General features: G+C 54.1%; 1 protein-coding gene and 1 long non-coding RNA gene across 51 annotated transcripts in view; one reads left to right on the top strand and one right to left on the bottom strand.

Moving 5' to 3' along the window:
• Positions 1-18,135, bottom strand: part of CELF4 (CUGBP Elav-like family member 4) — a 321,563-nt gene that overhangs the window by 23,758 nt on the left and 279,670 nt on the right. For 26 of the 50 annotated variants that reach the window (XR_006693956.3, XR_006693958.3, XR_006693984.3 and 23 more), the window contains exons 4-8: positions 8,580-8,708; positions 8,270-8,349; positions 7,775-7,918; positions 6,477-6,624; positions 4,241-4,390 (exon numbers count right to left, since the gene is read on the bottom strand). Coding sequence is in view for 28 of the 50 variants with exons in the window: in XM_065534268.2 (XP_065390340.1) it covers positions 4,241-4,390; positions 6,477-6,624; positions 7,775-7,918; positions 8,270-8,349; positions 8,580-8,708 (651 nt within the window). In the remaining 22 variants the exon portion in view is untranslated. The remainder of the gene's footprint in view (positions 1-4,240; positions 4,391-6,476; positions 6,625-7,774; positions 7,919-8,269; positions 8,350-8,579; positions 8,709-18,135) is intronic. The other 24 variants (XR_006693957.3, XR_006693964.3, XR_006693978.3 and 21 more) reach the window with 1 other exon arrangement.
• Positions 7,924-9,952, top strand: LOC135968308 (uncharacterized). Its single transcript, XR_010582973.1, has 4 exons — positions 7,924-8,059; positions 9,108-9,191; positions 9,624-9,720; positions 9,783-9,952. It is a non-coding gene; the product is annotated as an uncharacterized lncRNA (long non-coding RNA).

Genomic DNA, 18,135 nt, shown 5'->3' with positions numbered 1-18,135 from the left:
CCACCCTGGCTGGGGGATGCAGGCTGCAGTTGGCCTAGGGTTGGGGTAAGATGGGGGCTCATGCAGAGCACTGTGGAGGGTTGGGGAGGAGATGCCAAGAAAGCCTCAACACTGAGATGCTGGCTGGGGGGACATACAAGGGGCCCAGCCCTGCATAAGGGCTGTGGGGAAAGGGAGAGGGGGCTGGCAGCCCCTAAAAGGTGAAAGAAAGGGTAAGAAGGCCTCACACTACCGCTTTGTCCTCCTGGGCCACTGTGCCTGCTCACAAAGAGGGACCCGCCCTCACTGTCAGGGAAGCTGCACCAGGCATGGAGGGCTTCCACCCCTAGCCCATGGCCAAGCTCCTCTCAGCAGGGACCAGCTACGCAAATGGGGTCTTCCCAGCAGACTGAGAGAGGGGTGCTGCCCACAGAACCGAGGAACCAGAAGACCAAGGACCTTCCTCCTGTCTTCCAACACTGTGACCCTGGGATGTCTCCCGCTCAGTGGGAAGAGAGGTCCCCTGAACCAATACTTTGGCAAGAAACTCAGGGAAGCTGGGCTGAGGGAAAGGCCTGGTTCCCTTCTGTTGCCTTTGCTGTCTCTGCAGAAGCTGTGGGCAAAAGCCGGAAGCATGGGCCAGCAGTAGGCACTGGTTTTGGTGACCAAGGCTGGTAGTGACTAATGTGGGAGTGGGCTGGCCTTGGAAGCCCAGAGACATGGTAGAGGCAGGGACTGCCCAGAGGGAGGATGGAGCCCTAGGATGCTTGAGGGAAAACCAGATAACATGCAGTGGCAGGAAGAAACTAGCTGGGCTTATCCACCTGTCAACTCAGGCCAGCTAAGCTAACTGGCTATGCCAGGCTTTGGGATCTTTAGTCTAGGAAGAGTGCCCCAACTTCCCTTCTAAGCATGTTTCCCTGAGTATCTCAGTAAACCTCCATTAGAAAAAGAGCACCTGGGCTGGGCACAGTGGCTCATGCCTGTAATCCCAACACTTTGGGAGGCCGAGGTGGGTGGATCACCTGAGGTCAGGAGTTTGAGACAAGCCTGGCCAACATAGTGAAACCCTGTCTCTACTAAAAATACAAAAAAATTAGCGGGCATGGTGGTGGGCGCCAGTAATCCCAGCTACTCAGGAGACTGAGGCAGGAGGATCGCTTGAACCTGGGAAGTGGAGGTTGCCGTGAACTGAGATCATGCCATTGCACTCCAGTCTGGGCAACAAAAGCAAAACTCCGTCTCAATGAAAAGAAAAGAAAGAAAGAAAGAAAAAGAAGGCCGGGCGCGGTGGCTCAAGCCTGTAATCCCAGCACTTTGGGAGGCCGAGGCGGGCGGATCACAAGGTCAGGAGATCGAGACCACAGTGAAACCCCGTCTCTACTAAAAATACAAAAAATTAGCCGGGCGCGGTGGCGGGCGCCTGTAGTCCCAGCTAATCGGGAGGCTGAGGCAGGAGAATGGCGGGAACCCGGGAGGCGGAGCTTGCAGTGAGCCGAGATCGCGCCACTGCACTCCAGCCTGGGCAACAGCGTGAGACTCCGTCTCAAAAAAAAAAAAAAAAAAAAAAAAAAGAAAAAGAGCACCTGGGCCTGAAGGGTGTCCAGGGAAAAGCCTGGGGCAGAGGTCCCTAGAGACAACTGGACAGTAGGTTCCATAGCCCCCAGGAGCAGGATGTGGCAGGGCAGTCCGACCCACGAGGGCTCTGCTCAGATGTGGGGAGCTGAAGATTAGCCACAATGCAGCCTCCTTCCTGCCTGGGGATGTCCCAGTCCCACACCCTGTTCCTCTATTTCCCCCATGGTAGAGGCTGGAACTGAGGGCTCCTCAGTGGGGTGTGCTTGTCAGGGTGGTCTCCTCTCTGCCCCTATCCTCTGCCAGCCTCTAAGCTCTATGGAGAGAGAACCATGTCCAGATTGTGCTCTTGGTCTTTCCAGCTATTCACCCATGCAGTGTGTTTGTGCAAATTAGAAAAGGGTGCCCCTTCCTCTGGGCACACAGCTTGGTGCCCTTATGCAAAATATAACCTGCACGATTTGCATGGCAGTCTCCAGCACAGTGCCAGGAACATCATAAGCATCTGGCAAATAGTATGATGAAAAGAATGAATGAACAATCTTTAATGTTTGCAAGAGCCACCCCTTCAAGGGTGTTTATGTGACAGTAAAGGCCACACTGTGTGCATCCAGCAAGAACCCAAGAGGGGAGATCAGAAAAGCTACCTGGGGCTAGGAAGCAGAGAAAAGCATTTACGAGACCCTCTCTAGTTCTCTAACGACCTCATTAGTAACTGCCAAAGAGTGAACATTTTGAAGGATCTCGCTCATTACAGTGGGTCCAAACTCTGCATTTAAAGATGGTAAATTAATTTTTTTAATGTACTACTTTTTTCCTTTCTTTCCCTCCATCCCTCCCTCCCTCTTGCTCTGGCAGGGAATTGCTTATGAGATGTGGCAGATTGTTACAAATGGGGGAAGAAACGTTTCCAAATTCCACGAGGGAAATAGCTCACAGATGCTGGAGGGGGTTGGGAAGGAGCAGGTTTATCAGGATCCAGAGATCCAGATGGGCTTGTGGGCAGGAAGGGGTGGGAAACGAAGACACCCAGATGTGCTGGGGATGCCACCTCCCAGCCCATGAGCCTGAAACTGGTGGGGTCTCTTCCACCCCCAGCTTGCCCAGCTCCATCCTGCCTCCCTACCAGCTTGGGGTCATCATCTTTAAACAACACTCCAGATCGTTAGAGCCTCATCACTTCACTCTCTAGACTCCTCTGGCCTCTTCTTGGTGCACTGAGGAGTAGATTATGGGGCAAACTCTGGAATGGGGAATGGGATCAAGGACAACTCCAAGTTCAAAGTCAGGAAATTCTCCTCTATTTCCCTCTAGTACACTGACCTTGCACTCTGCTGCTGGTGGGACTTGTATATACTACAAATGCCTGGTCTGCACTCCAGATAGGGAAGCGAGAATGTCTGGGCTTATGTGGTTATATAAAGCCCCACAGTGGATTCTGATGGGCACCGAGAATGGGGAACAGGACCCAGCCTCTGCTGTCAATCCACCTTGGGCTGGCCTGCCTGCCCTGTGTGCCAATCTCCTTACCACCTCCACTCTTGCCAGGCAGGTCCCTCCACAGGAGGGTGTTCCCTGTTCATCTTCACCTCTCCAATTCCTGCCCATCTGTTAAAGCTCGATGATAGCTTCCTCCTTGGGGAGGCTCTTTTGGGCTTATTCAGCCTACAGAACTCTCCATTCATTGGGATCTTTAGCATTTCAAGTCTGAGAACACTCACTCTTGATCAAACTTAATTCTGCCTTATTGTCTCATCTTTCTGCAGACTTAGATTGTGTTCCCAATGGACTCTGACTTCCCAGGTGATAGGTCCATGTCCTGCCCTCCTTCTTGGGCCCCCCTTTCCAAGCACAAACTGAGTACTTACTGATACTTACGGGGACTCTAACCTCATCCTCTGCCCTCCAGGAAGTAGGGCAGCACTCTCCACATCTGGAGCACGTTGCCCTTGTAGTCTACTACAGGGCTTTGGGCCCAGCTTCCCTGCCCTGATAGCAGCCCATTCTCCACACTAGGGAGAAGAGCTGCTTCAGGTAAACTGGACACTCTCACCCTGTGAGGACGGCTAAGTTTGAGGAACAAAGTTAATCAGGAGCAGGACTCCTGGATCTTTCTGTGTGGCAGACTTTTTGGTAAGAGTCCAGGAGCTGTCCAAGGTGCTGGGCTGTCTGTGGTGCTGAGCTGTCCAGGGTGCTAATCGCGCTTTTGCGTGCAGCAAGGGATTCGACTGGTCTGTACTAGACAGACTGCCAATCGTTGTACCTCCCTCCACTCCTTCCCAAAAAGTATTTTCCTACTTAACACTACCCCTGATTGTTCTTCTAGTTTCTATCCCCTTACTTCTTGTAGGTTAAATTGACACTCAATTATTTTGCACTTACTGGTCTCTCTACATGGTTGTACAACTGCACCCAGTCTCCTTTCTTTCCTAAGGGAGCATCTGGAATGGGATTCTGTCTCCCAGATCAGAATGACACATCTCCAAGGGTAGGATTTGGGTCTCATTTCTTCCATCACAGGTTCCCTGAAGGAAGATGGGAGGCTGGCCCTCTCTGATCACACTTGGGGTTTCATCAAGGAATGGACAGAGGGCAGGAGCCACATCTTGTTATAACAGCAAGGGCAGGGACAGCATGGATAAAGAATGTGCTGCATAGGGAAATAAGTGCTAACAGATGTGCTTACCTGGGTAGGGGTGGATGCCATTGGCGAACACAGCTTCTGCAGCAGGTTGCCCATTGGCCTGTGGGGGGAGGCCGGTGAAGCCATTCACCCCAATGGGGGACGGGATGCTAGGCACGGCTGGTGCAGTGATGCCCGGAGGGGTGCTGCCACCTGGGATATTCCAGGGATATGGAAGGGTGAAGGAGGAGGGGAGGCAAGCAGAACAAAGGTGAGGAAGGCCCACCCATAAAGCTCCACTCAACTGTTTCCAAGGACATGTGGATAGACTTGGACCTCACATACCAGCTCAATCTTATCTATGACCCATGCCTTGGCTTATCTCCCTATATGAAGTGACTTCACCTATTCCAGTTGTATCCATCCTTTAAGGCAGAGTCCAAATTCCACCTGCCTAAAGAAGATTTCTCTGACCCTGATCGCTTGTCCTTAGACAGCACATAGACTACTCTCAATGCCCTTGACTGTAATCACACTTGGTCTTCCTTCAGTCCTTTTTTTTTTTTGTCTTGCTCTGTTGCCCAGGTTGCTGGAGTACAGGTGCAACCTCAGCTCACTGCAACCTTCACCTCCTGGGTTCAATCAATTCTCCTGCCTCAGCCTCCCAGGTAGCTAGGACTACCAGCATGCACCACTAGGCCCAACTAACTTTTGTATTTTTTAGTAGGGTTGGGGTTTTGCCATGTGGGCCAGGCTGGTCTTGAACTCCTGACCTCAAGTGATCCACCTGCCTCGGCCTCCCAAAATGCTGGGATTACAGGCATGAGCCACCATACCTGGCCCTCCTTAAGTCTTTTTCAGTGCTGTTACTCTCTCCAGCTAAGGCTGGATGAGCTGGTCTTTACTTGGTCACTGGGGAGCTGATATGCCTCTCCAGGAAGAAGTTTTTCTGCTCAGATGGAGTAGGTCTTAATTCTGGCATTCTCTTGTACTGAGGCAGAGAGGTTGTTATACAGCCCAGACTCAGCTCTAGCTCGTACACAAAGAAGACACCTTGGCCTCCTCCAGTTGAAGCAATGTAGTGGTCATGATGGTGAGAATAAAGTTGGGGTCAAATGACAATATCCTGTGTCCTTCCTATGCCAGGTGGGTGGAACCTGAGATGTGGATATTATGGTGATTGTACTGAAAGCCCAGAGGCTGGAAAGGGCCTTCCTCTCACGTAGGAAGCAGGGTCCCTCTGAGAACATGGACCTGAGGCTGGCCCACTGCCTGGGCTCATGTGTATCCCTTGAAGTTGGGGATCAGAGGTGAAGGGTAGTGTTCAAGTTGAGCCCATAGATGGCAGTCTTTTGTGGCTTTCAGCTGGGAAAGGAACATCTCTCCGATGTTAGGAAAGTTGCTGCTGTGGCCTAGGCACAGAGAGCCAAGGAATCTCAGTGAATGAGAGCCTGGGGTGCAGGACCAGCCCTTAAAACTAGACTAGAGTGTCTCAACTTTGACACTATTACCATCTGGGGCCAGATAGTTCCTTGTGGTGGCTGTCCTGTGCACCGCAGGATGTATAGCAATATCCCTGGCCTCTACCCACTAGATTTCAGTAGCAATCCCCACTACCAGTTGTGACAATCAAAAATGTCTCCAGACATTGCCAGATGTCCTGGGGATTCGGGGGCATAACTGCAACAGTTGAGACTCACTGGAACGGACAATAGCGAAGATTCAATCAAAAACATGATTTGTGAGCTGGGTCATTTCCAAACTCCTGCCCCTTGATAACTCTTGTGGTTCTCTCTAGCTTGTTGCATAGTTGTCTTAGAAAAAGCCAGTGAGTCTAGGTTGCGTTAAAGGGAAATGGAAAAAAAAAAAAAAAAAAAGCAATACCCAAATGGGTTCCTTCTGTGCTTGGGTCAGGGACTGAACAAGGCCACAGAATGGCCAAGGCTCTTTTCCTCATAGACACTGTAGGGAGATGTCTTCATGTCAATTTCTTTCCAGGTCTCTATTGTTAGTAGAGATCAAGACACATTGTTTCCTGATAAGGTTAAACAGCTTGAGAGAAAGCCACCCCACCCTGAAATCACACCCTAGACTGCATGGGTCCCACATCTCATCTTCCCTTGGATCTTCAGGGATTAGAACATTTTTGAGACAAACTGCCAGAAGGCAAGGTCTCTTGGGCCCAGACACTATGTGCTTTTGCCACAGAATGGTCCGCTGATAGCTGAAATTAGGTCCCAGCCTGGGGCCAGCTGTTCTCCCACCAGGCCAGACCCTGTGTTGGCACCTGCCAGCTCACCTGAGGTTGGGGTCATAGGTGCGGCCGCCAGGCCATTCATGTTGAGGGCCGCCATCTGCTGCATCTGGGCGGCAGCGAAGGCAGCCATGGGGTTCAGGTAGCCGCCCTGTGCGACTGATGCCATCAGGGCCGCTTGCTGCTGCATCAGCTGGGGCAGAGGGAGTGGAAAAAATATCACGTGCTTCCAGGGGGCATCCCTCCCCGACAGGGGCCTCAGCTCCTGGAGACCAACCTCCCAGGCTCTGCGCCCCAGACACCCCAGGCAGTCTCCCACTCCAGAAAGCCCTGATGCCTCTCCATTCTTGCCCTGTACCTCAACAGCTATTAGAGTCCACCGCCCTGAGAGATGACTATGTTTAAAAGTAATGCTAGGGTCTTTGGAACTCTAAAGTTGTTGTTAGGGACAGGGAAAGAGGCTGGTTCTGTGGGTGCTAGTCAGCCCCGTGTACGGCCTGTCATTCGTGGGGAAGTGACATCCAAAGCACTAGAGACATGCGGAATGAGCCTCTACAAAACTTAACGTAGCACAGGTTTCTGTCCAGAACGGTTTTAATTTGGAGTCTATTGGTAGAAGTGACAGGAGAATTATGAATAGAACCCCAGGCACTCCTAGTGTTGTCACAAAGGTGAGTGCAGACAGGGGAGGCTGCAGAATGTGGCCAAGGCGGACAGTGCTGCAGCAGTGACGTAAGCCTGCATTTTCAGACCCAGAACCGTGGCTGGCCTCAGTGCCACCCACATGGGGGCTGTGGTTACCAGTCTGGAGGCAGCTCCAAGAGAGGCTGACAGAGTGGGTCCGCATGTGGAATAAAGAAGTAGGTGGGCCAGAGGCCTGAGGGGATATCGGAAATGTGGGTGTGTAGGGGTTTAGGGCGCCTCACAGGAGCCCTGCCAGGAGAGACCAGAAGGCCTGAAGTCCCGTTTCATGGAGTGGGGGTTGTTTGCAACCAATGACCTGAACCTCCCCCTCTCATCTGTGCTTCTCGGGGTTCAACGTTGATCTGGCTGAGGGGAAAAGGCTCAGGGTAACCCACGTTTCTGTGGGGCCTCTCTCAGCTCTGCCCCTTAGAACCAAGACAGCAACCCACCTCTTCCTGGCAGCCACCCCAACTGGGCCAGCCTTCTTTCAAACCCTTCTGAAGTTACACTCCCCGGGTTCATGGGTTCATTCCCGGCCCCTCCTCACTCTGGAGGGAAAGGGCGAGGGATAGAGCAGAATTTTCGGTTATGTGTTCTGCTCTCTGGGGCTCCCAGGGGAGTGAGCTTGAGAACTGCTGCCCGTTCGCGCTGCCACTTACTGCCTGAGCGTAGGCGCCGTAGGCCCCGAACGGGATGGCCATGGGGTTGAACATGCCCATCTGGCCAGCCATCTGCTGCATTCGCCGCATCGTGCGCTCCTTGTCGGTGTCGGCGAACTTGACCACCAGACTGGACGAGGCTCCCTGCGGCCGGGGCGGCGCGTGAGACCCACCTGCTCCAGAGCCTCCGCCCGCAGCTGTCGGTGCCCCTGGCCTGCGCCCACCCCGCCCGCTCCTCGCGGCTCTTTGGAGAGGGCGGCATCGGTGCTTGCCCAGGGGAATGAGGTGTGAACCCCACCGCGGGCATTTTCTACCTGGGTAACCTCAGGCCAGTTCCTTAACATCCCTGGGCCTCCACGTCCTTGTCTGAGACCCGGGGATAAGGGTCATGCTTTCCTGTCTCTTGGGGAGACTGGACTGCCGGCGGGGCGTGGCGGGTGCTGGGGTCGCGGCCCGCCGCTGCCCTAGCCCCCGCCCCAAGGGGCCAGCACTCACCGGCATGGTCTGGCTGCCGTGTAGCGCGTTGATGGCTGCCTGCGCCTCGGCGTGGGAGGAGTACTTCACAAAGGCGCACCCTGCGGGGACGCGAGAGGCCGAGCTGGGACCCAGAAGCAGGGCCAGGGAGGGGCCGGGAGGAGAGGGCGCATCCCAGGTGAACGCAGACGGATGAGGCAGAGATTGAGAAAGAGACACCAAGAAGCCCAGAAACAGACGGCGACGGCCCGGGAGACTCAGAGGCGCCCTCAGGTCTCCCTCCGCCTCGCCCCTCCCTCCCGGGCATCCCTCCCGGCCCCGCCCCGCGCACCCTTGCTGTTGCCGTCGGGCCCGCGCAGGATGGTGCACTCCTCGATGTTCCCGAAGGCCTCGAAGAGGCGGCGGACGTCGTCCTCGGACTGTTGCTTGTTGAGCATGCCCACGAAGAGTTTTCTATCTTCTAGAACAAAATTAGGAGATGCTTACCCGGGCCAGGGACCGGGCTGCGCGGGAGCAGGGCACGGCCGGAGGGGGAGGGCGGCAGGGAAAGGGAGGAGCCGGGGAGGCGGGGCTGGGGCTCGGAGCCGGCGGGGGAGGAGTGCGGGGAGGGGTACGGGAGCAGGGCTTAGTCGGAGCGGGAGGGGCGAGGGGGAGAAGTGGGTGGGGTAGCAGCGCACAGCCGCGGGACAGGTGCGGGGAGAGCTGTGGCAGGCAGGAGCTGGATCGCAGCGACTCGGCCTCTCCCCGCCTGCAGGGCAGGCTGCACCCTGAGGAGCAGAGCCCTGGGCTGGCTCCTCACTAGAGCACACGGGCAGCCTGCGTTCCCCTCCTCCCTCCTCTCACGCGCTATCCTCCACAGGCACCAAAATGAATTACAACTGGCAGGTCTGCCGTCGGGCCTTTGCAGATGCTGTTCCCCTGCCTGGAGCGCACTCATCACAAGGTCCAGTCCTTCTCTTCTTTTAGATCTCAGTTTAAGTATTGCCTCCTCACCCATGCTCCTGCTTACCCCTCCCTTACTCTGTTTCAGCCCCCCATCCCTTTGGCCAGAATGTCAAAGGACAATGACTGCTTTGCTTTGCGGTTTTCCGTATAGCTCTCCTTTCCCATCCATTCCCTGGGATGCTCACAGGGGAAAGAGACCAGGTCTCTCTGCTGAAGCAGCAGTGCCTGGAGCATAGGAGGCCCTCCATTCAGTGATGAGGGGAATAAAAAATGAGTGACTGCCCGCCCTGTGCCATCCCAGGGCACACCTCCTTGGTATCTCACATATTTTTTTCCTCCATCTGGATACCCCTTCCTCGTTCTGGCTCTTCTTATTTCTTCACGCTGCAAAATTCGACCCTGGGCACTTTGGGGGCACCTGTTCCTGAAGATACCTCAGCAGCCCCCACACACCTGGGGTGAGTACCAAGTGCTTTGTTGACCCCATGCTGTGTGCTCAGGGAGCAGCCCCCACACACCTGGGGCGAGTACCAAGTGCTTTGTTGGCCCCATGCTGTGTGCTCAGGGAGACAAGGCACTGTGTGCTCAGTATCGACCTGCAGCAGCTGGTGAATGACTGCAGAAGGCACCCCCAGCCCACATGCGGCTACTTCAGTGTGACTGCCACTCCTCTCACTGAGAGTTGGGGGGCGTATTCCTTCCCCTTGAATCTCGGTGGGGCTTGTGACTGCTCTAACAAATAAAGAATGGCAGAAGTGATGCCAGGTGACTTCTGAGGTTGGGTCATAAAAGAGATCAGCTTCCACTTGGCTCTGTTTTGGGGGGCTGTTAGATCTGTGGAAGCCAGCCACCATGCTGTGAACCCCCAATTAGCCCATGCAGAAGAGTCCCCATGGAAAGGAACTGAGGCCCCAGCTGACAGCCAACATCAACCACCAGACATGTGAATGAATGGGTCCTCAGATAATTCCAGCTCCCAGGCTTTGAATTTTCCAGCTGAGGCCCAGACATCCTGGAGCAGAGACAGGCCTTCCATGCTGTGCCCTGTGAATTCCTGACCCACGGAATCCATGAGCAAAATAAATGGTTGTTTTACACCACTCAGTTTCGGGCTAAATTGGTATGCAGCCATAGGAACTGGAACAGAGTCCCAGGGGTGGCTGCACTCAGCAGGCATTCACTAGATGTTTGTGGATGATTACATGATTGACACACAGCCAAAGCTGCAGAAATGCAGACCCCAAAACTGCAAATGGCCATGTGTTCATGGTTTCCTCTGAACACATGGGCACTCAAAGACCCTGTGTCCTTCTGTATCCAAGGTGGTTATTACCTTCTCTCTCAGAGAACCCCCACCTTGCCCAAATTGCCAGGGGAGTTCGCTTAGAGCTGAGGGGCTGTCCCGGGTTCTGAAGCAAAGCAGAGGAAGCTTCCAGGCCCCTGTGCTCCACAAGCCACCTGCAGAGTCCTCCTGCCTTCTGCCCTGCTGGTACTACTCAGTCCAGATGCACTCAACACTGGGCCAGTTCTCCATGATGACATGGTGCCGGGTCCCAGTTCCTTCCACAACCTGTAGGGCACAGTTGCTGGTCCCTGTTACCAGCTGTGGGTCAGAAAACACCAGCTGGCCCTCCAACAGGGTGAGCCTCAGCTAAAGCTCTGGACCCCAGAGCCCCAGCCCCACTTCCTGCCTCAAGCTGCTCTTCTGGCTCCTTTGGCTTGGCAAGACTTTGGGGCACACTCCCACCCCATCTCCGAGGTTCCGCGTGCAGCCTTACCCGCCCCCCTCCTCCAGCTCCAGGCTCTGGGGCACAAGGAGAAGGGAGAGAGAGAGGGAGGATGGAAGAGAAAAGCTGAAGTGGGATGGGAGGAGATAGAATTCATCGCAGAAAGGGAGCGGGGGAGAGAAAATGACAGGAAACATAGACAAGAGAATTAGAGGCAAAGAGCTGGGAGAAGAGGGCTGGGGGGAAAGATGACAGAGACAGAGGACAGACTGGGGAGCCCTTATGTTTGACTCCTGGAAGCAGCAACAGCAATTTACTGGAAGTGAAATGGGAGCTTTTCCTTCTTTTGTGGAGTAATTAAAACTCTTCCCTCCAGGCACAGCCCCCAGTGTTCCCCCTACCTCCCCCTCAACCTTTAGTGCCTTTTAAAGGCTCAATTGAATAGGGTTTCTAGAAAGACTTAGAAATGGAACCCCGCCCCTGCTAATCCCTGGCCCTCTTGCTAAAAATTCCACTTCCTCACTTGGACAGAAAAAGGAAAGAAAGGGAAGGCACCTCCTCTGCCCAAGCTTGATTTACATTCGGAGACCGCAGCTCCTCGCCTTCGCCTCTCCTGACGTCTGAATGCATTCCTTTATTATTGCCATGACAGCTTTCTGATTGCATTAAAATTCATCCACATGTGCCTTTCTATCCAGCCACTTCCTTTTTTGCCGGTTTTGGGTTTTTTTGTTTTTTCCTAATTCCTCGTTCCCCTCCCCTGAAATCTCCCTTTACTGTGCAGTTCTCAGTTAAGCGCCTCCTTCTCGAGGCCTTTCTAAACATATAAGCGGCCAGGCTCCCCTCTTCCTCCCCATCTGGATTTCCCCAGGGAAACTACAGCCACCCTTACCTTTCTGGAGGGCTGCAAGATACCAAAGAAACCCAGCTTCAGACCCACTTCCTCCAGGTAGTCGTGGATTGACCACACCCAACTCAAATGTCTGCTTCTGGGATCCTCAAATGCGTTCAGTTTGCACCATCCTCCGGTTGGGTATTGTGACTTATACGAGTGATTCTAAGGCTTGTCTCTCAGACCAGGGGCTGAAGGGACTTTGAGTTCACCCGTGGACCTTCTTCAGGGCCAGGCCCACTGACTCCCACTCCGGCTCCCCTGCTCCACACCTGAGTTTTGGGATCTATGAAATGGGTATGGTTAGATGCTTCTCTCATGGTGGTGGCTAGGGTCCCAGTGCCTGCCAAGAGGTCATTACCATGGCAATGGCCCCTACTTGGGTTTCTCCATGCAGGAGGAAGAGGAAATGCAGTGCTGTTTGCCCTTCATTTGCCCTGCCTTGCTTTGGCCTGGAGGGTCACCCCTACTGTGAGGGGGCAGAGGTCAAAGAGGGTGAGAGAAGTCAGAGGATCCACATTTCACGATGGGGAGCACACTTGAAGCAACAGGTTGGACTAGATTCTGAGGCTGTGGCTGACCAGCTGAGATGGATGACATCTCCCTGTCTCCCACCCCCTCTGCCCACCTCCGTTTTGGCCACTTTCCTGAGGCACTGTCTCAGGCTGTATCACATAACCAATGCTACCATTTGGCTGGTGTCTTGGGTCTGATGCCAATTTTGCAAGTCTTGGAGAATGACTCAGTTTTCCCAGCCCGTGCCCACCCTTCTCCATCCACACAGCCCCTGATTCCTGGTACAGGCAGAGCAGGCCCTGATCGCTGCCCAGCTGCCTGAGCTGGGACCCCTGGTAATGGAGAGGCTCTGGTGGCCCCCCTGTTCAGGTGAGCCCTCAGCCCTGAGGCCGTTGCTTCCTGTAGTTGGGGTATTGGGGAACTGCCCCTCTGAAGAGATGTTCAGGCAGGTGCTGCTGGACTGGGCCAAAGTGGTGAGGCAAGGAGTGGCCTCAGAGTTAGTGAGGGGATGGGCTGAAGAGTGACTGAGAGGTCACTGAGACCCCTGGGGGCCCAGAGATGTGATGAGCAACTGGAGGCTGGCACTGGGAGCCCAGAATTCTCTTGACAGAGCCCAGCTCAGGTCAGAGGCTCAGCCCTGGGAGTTGGAAACTGAGCACAACAAAATCTGCTGACCTAGGCTGAGGGGACGGAGGTCTCATGGGTTCCTCCTGGTCAAGGGGCAGAGCAAGGGAAGCATATTCTACAGTCTCTCAACAGCTGTTCACTGAGCGCCTTCTCTGTGCCAGACACTGTTCCAAGCATTGCGTCTACAGCGGTAAACGAGAGAGACGAAGCTGCTCATCGGAGCTGGCATCCGGGTGGAGAGACAGGCCATCCACAATACACAAGTGCCCAAACAAGACAAAGGCCAGCAGGGCTGCCACACTGTGGCCCCAAGAACTGCTGTCCTTGCACCTGGAAGAACAAGGCCATCGAGTGGCAGAACTGGGCAGGACCCCGGATAATACCAAGGGTTTCATGCTTTTTCAGATGAGGAAGGTGGGGCGGAGAAGGAGCCCCAGGATGCACAGGAGGTTGCCCATAGCTGGAGCCTGGACTCAACCCAGCCTCACGGGGTTCCTTGATTTCATGATCACAAAGCCCTTGCTGCTGCAGTCTGCTCTTTTAAATCATGTCTGTGCCTGCAGGTGTGAGGGAGTATCTGGGGTTCTGTGGAACAGGAGTGTGACTCCCCAAAGGGCTGGGCAACAGGAGGTGGGTGCTCATCCAAGCCCTGCCTGGACCCAGAGAGGGCAGCTTGGCTCTCTGTCCCCAGATGTCTAACCATCATGGGGGAGTAGGCAGAGTCTATGCTCACCACCCCACCTGTGCAGGAGCTGGGGCTGGGGGAAGACGATAAAATTGTGGACAGGAGAAGCCCCCGGTTCTGTGTCAGGTGAAGGTGCTTACAGCCACCTCAGGAGGGGCTGGACAAAACCCCTGACATACTTTGGGTCTCTCCTATGGCCACCCCTTCAGTGAGCAATGAGTGAGCACTCACTGTGTGCCTGGGAATTGTCAGAACAGAGGATCTGAGATGAGTTTCGAGAGCGCTTCTGGGTTTTCTCTTTTAACGGGTTGGGGAGAAATAGTTGTGCATGGCTCTGAGATCCCTGGAGAATCCAGAGTCTTTGGTCTGTGGGCCCAGAGCCTCTGCATTGGAGCCCCTAGTGAGAGAACAAAGGCCTGATAAACACATCCAGTAACTCTGGGATGCAGGCCAGAAGAGGTTGGATGGGGAAGGAGGAACTAGCTACACCCTGATGGCTTCCAGGAGGAGGTGGGCTGGAGTTATGATGTGCATGGGACATATGCAGGGACTACAGGCCCACACTAGAATTTCAGCAAAGGCGGAGAGGTGGAGGGATGCTTTTGACTGTCCTTTTCACCTGCTCCAAGTGGTCCCTGCCTGTGGCAGCTTTGCAAGAAGGGGACTCTGAGGAGGCGTGACTTTGCTTCTTCAGCTGCCTCCTGCCTGCTCTCCTTTCCACCAACGCATACATCACCCATTCCTTTGACTTCAGGACTCTTTTTAATTTTCCTGAAACCCCAGTCTAACTCTGAGCTCTGGTTCACAACCTATAAAAAGCACTGGGTGACACCCGGGGAAGTGATAGGTGCTTATGAAAAGACAGTGGAATCTGGTTGCCAGAATCTCTTGCATCCTCCCATGGATCCCTCCATGAGGGAGACGAAAACTCCTGAGTTCACTCTATTCAGGGTGTCAGGGCGGGATGGGGCTCAGGCTGAAAGGATTTGTATTTTAAAAGGAGAACCCAGGGCACCCTCAGTGGAGTCTCAGGATTAGGACAAACCCCTAAGGGGGATGTTTCAGGGCTGTGCCTTCTCTACTGCCCCACCCTAGCCACGTGGGGAGCATCTTGCTGGCTGGGCAGGGTGAGCGCGACCCTGAGTGGTGAGGAGGGAGGTAACAGCAGTATCACTTGACTCGCCAAATGCCAGCATCCTGGCGCTAATGCTCAAATTCCGGTTTAATCTTCACAATTTGATTCACTCATTACCATCAGCATTAAACAATATTTCTTGCTTAAGGATAGACGGTTGCAGGGGCACTGTGGGCAAGTGTTCAGATGGTTAATGCCTTTTATTACCGCAGTAGATGTTTACTATTCTCTTCCCTCCAGCTGCTGAGGGAAGATTGGGAGGGGGGGCGGTTACTGAGCTGGGGAGAACCCTAGGGTCAAGGACCAGGGTGGGGAGTACATGGCTTTTAGGTCTAGTGGCTGGTGGGATGGGCAGAGAGGCTGCTAGAAGACCTGGAAGCTCAAAGCCAGGAGTTTGGGGTTGCAGAAAAAATGCCAGATATTCATGATGACAGAGCTGGAGGTCTCTTTCCTGCTTTGGAGCCTTGGGTCTTGGGGAGTGACAGGGACTGGGCAAGAGCCTGGAGGCCAGAGCACCCCATGAATCTGCTCCTCAGCTGCCAGGCCGAGGCTGGAGTCCAGGGTCGTCCCATGCAGTGGCCCCGCCAGTTTGCCTCCTGGATTCCAGGATCATCTTCTACTCTCTCTGGGCCCACAGGCAGTGACTCTGAGGGTGAAGGACATGCCCCCTCTCTAACTTTACCTGTGGATCAGGGAGGACCTTCAGCAGCAAGGGACAGGGAGACGCACCTGACTCAACAGGAGGGCCGGGCCAAGGGTGTCCTCCAGATAATAACTGAGGCTGTTTGTCAAATCCTGGTTCTACCACATTTTGACTGTGCAGGCTCAGGCAAGGCATATAACCCCCCAGGCGGGTCCGGAATTAAATGAGGTTTTTAGCACGTGCGTGGCACAGAGAAAAGGCTCAATAAGTGCCAGCTATTGTGAATGTTCTAACCATTACTACTGCTCACCCATGGGGACCCCCGTTGGCAGGAGGGTGACACCCACTCCCACACCCGGGAGTGTAGAGAGGACCCCCAGGGACATCGAACTGAGCAAAGTCATGCCAGCCCAGGTCAGTCAGGGAAGAAAGCAACATTTTGAGAACCACTGAGATGCTCTCCAGCCTCCAGGAGGTCTACATGGGTTGTGCAAAAACAGACATTTCCCCCAAAGGTACTGAGCATCCCTACATGCCATTTCCACGAATTCTCCCAATCCCCAGATCTGTCAAGTACCCATGGTTCCTAAGGGACGAGCGACTCATCTGAATCTACATCTGTGCAGTTTTCGAGGTTGCCTGACCACTCCACCCCAAAACCCAGAGGCTTCCTTTTCTTCCTCTTTGCCAGCCCTTGTAGAGCCACCTCACTGCCCCAGGGGGCAGCATACAGTAGCAGAACTGCCCTCTAAGTAGGGATGCAGTGGATAGGGACAGGGGTCTGCACCCCCCTTCTTGGAGGCTGAGAACCCAGCAATTACCCCCAATCGGGTCGGCGTAGACAGTTTCCAGCACCACTGTCCACACCAGAGTCAAGAACCTGCAGCTATGTGACCAGGTTGGCCATCCTCCCAAGAGCCAGTCCCTTCACCTGGGACACAGGGTCACCACGGGCCAGGTCTCAGGAGGGCTCTGAGCCTGAGCCAGTGGAGAGCGATGCACTCCCCTTCCCTCCAGCACACTGTGTCAGAGCCAGAGCGGGGCACAGCTGGGCTGGGAGCCGACTCTGAGGATAAAAGCCTTCCTGCTTGGGAAGAAGGCCGAAGGAGACATCAGAACAGATCAAAGGCTGCTGGGATCAGGACGTGTTTGGGGGCCTCCAATGGGATGCAAATGAAGACCCTCACCGGCTCTGCCCCGCCCCCAGGAGGCAGTGCTGGCCTTCATCTGCTTGGTTCCCTCCGGGCCTGGCTCTGTTTGATGTTGGGGTGGAAGAGGCAGGAGATTGGAGTCCCTGTCACTTGCACTCCTTCAGCCAGCACTGCCTTCCAGATACTTCAGGGTCCGCCATCCCTCCTCCTTCTCCCCCGAGGTTGGAGCCACCCAAGCACGACGGTTACCTCCTCGATGCTGACACCCACCCAAGCCCCTGCTGTCTGCTCTCCAGAGAACAGCAGAGGGGGGTGTTAAAATCCAGGGCAGACCCTGTTTCTCCCCTGCTGAAACCCTGCTGAAACCCTGTGGTCTCCCCCTCACTCTGAGACCAAGCCAAGTCCAGTAATACCATGTAAGGGGCTACACAGGCACCCATACTCCATGCCCCCTGACCTTTTTCCTCCATGAATGAGATGTCCATGTTCGTTCATTCATGCAGCAAGGTCCAGTTCCTAAATGGCCTGGCATGTAGTAGATGCTCAATAAATACACATTGCCATGAATAAATGAATCCATTTGCTAAATGAGCATTGGGGGTGGGGCTGCTATAAACCTGGCATGGTGATGGGTGCATGGGACAAGGAGCTGACCTTCAGGAATCTTCAGAAGGCAGGAAATGAGTGTTCCCTAGAGATGAGTAGGTACTGGACATAGTGCGGGCACAGCGCATGGACTGATGAGCCCTGTGGGTATGAAGGGCTGAGAAAGACCTAAAAGGCTTTTGCTGGACCCGGAATGATCCATGGGCAGGGTTTGCATTGTGGGAGAGGCAAGGGGTGGGCATTGCGGGCCAAGGAACAGCATGTGCAAAAGCAGGGAGTGTGAAAGGGTGTGTGGTAGAAGGGAGGAGAAACACACACCAGTATATGCACCACGCATATGCCCCAACATACACACACACCTCAATACACGCATCACACATACACTCCAACACACACACACACACCCTACTACACATACCACACATATACCCCAACACACACACACACCAATACACGCACCACACATACACTCCAACACACACACACCCTAATACACACACCACACATATACCCCAACACACACACACCCTAATACACGCACCACACATATACCCCAACACACACACACCAATACACGCACCACACATATACCCCAACACACACACACCAATACACGCACCACACATACACTCCAACACACACACACACCCTAATACACACACCACACATATACCCCAACACACACACACCAATACACGCACCACACATATACCCCAACACACACACACACCAATACACGCACCACACATATACTCCAACACACACACACCAATACACACCATGCATATACTCCAACACACACACACACACCCCCAATACATGCGCCACACATATACTCCAACACACACACACACAAATATATGCACCACACATATACCCCAACACACACACACAATACACCACACATACACCCCAACATACAAACATACACACCCCAATACATGCACCACACATATACCC

This window comes from Macaca fascicularis, chromosome 18 (assembly GCF_037993035.2).
Source record: "Macaca fascicularis isolate 582-1 chromosome 18, T2T-MFA8v1.1".
NCBI classification, from domain to species: domain Eukaryota; kingdom Metazoa; phylum Chordata; class Mammalia; order Primates; family Cercopithecidae; genus Macaca; species Macaca fascicularis.
Note: the sequence above shows the minus strand (reverse complement) of the source record. Positions and strands in the feature narration are given on the sequence as shown.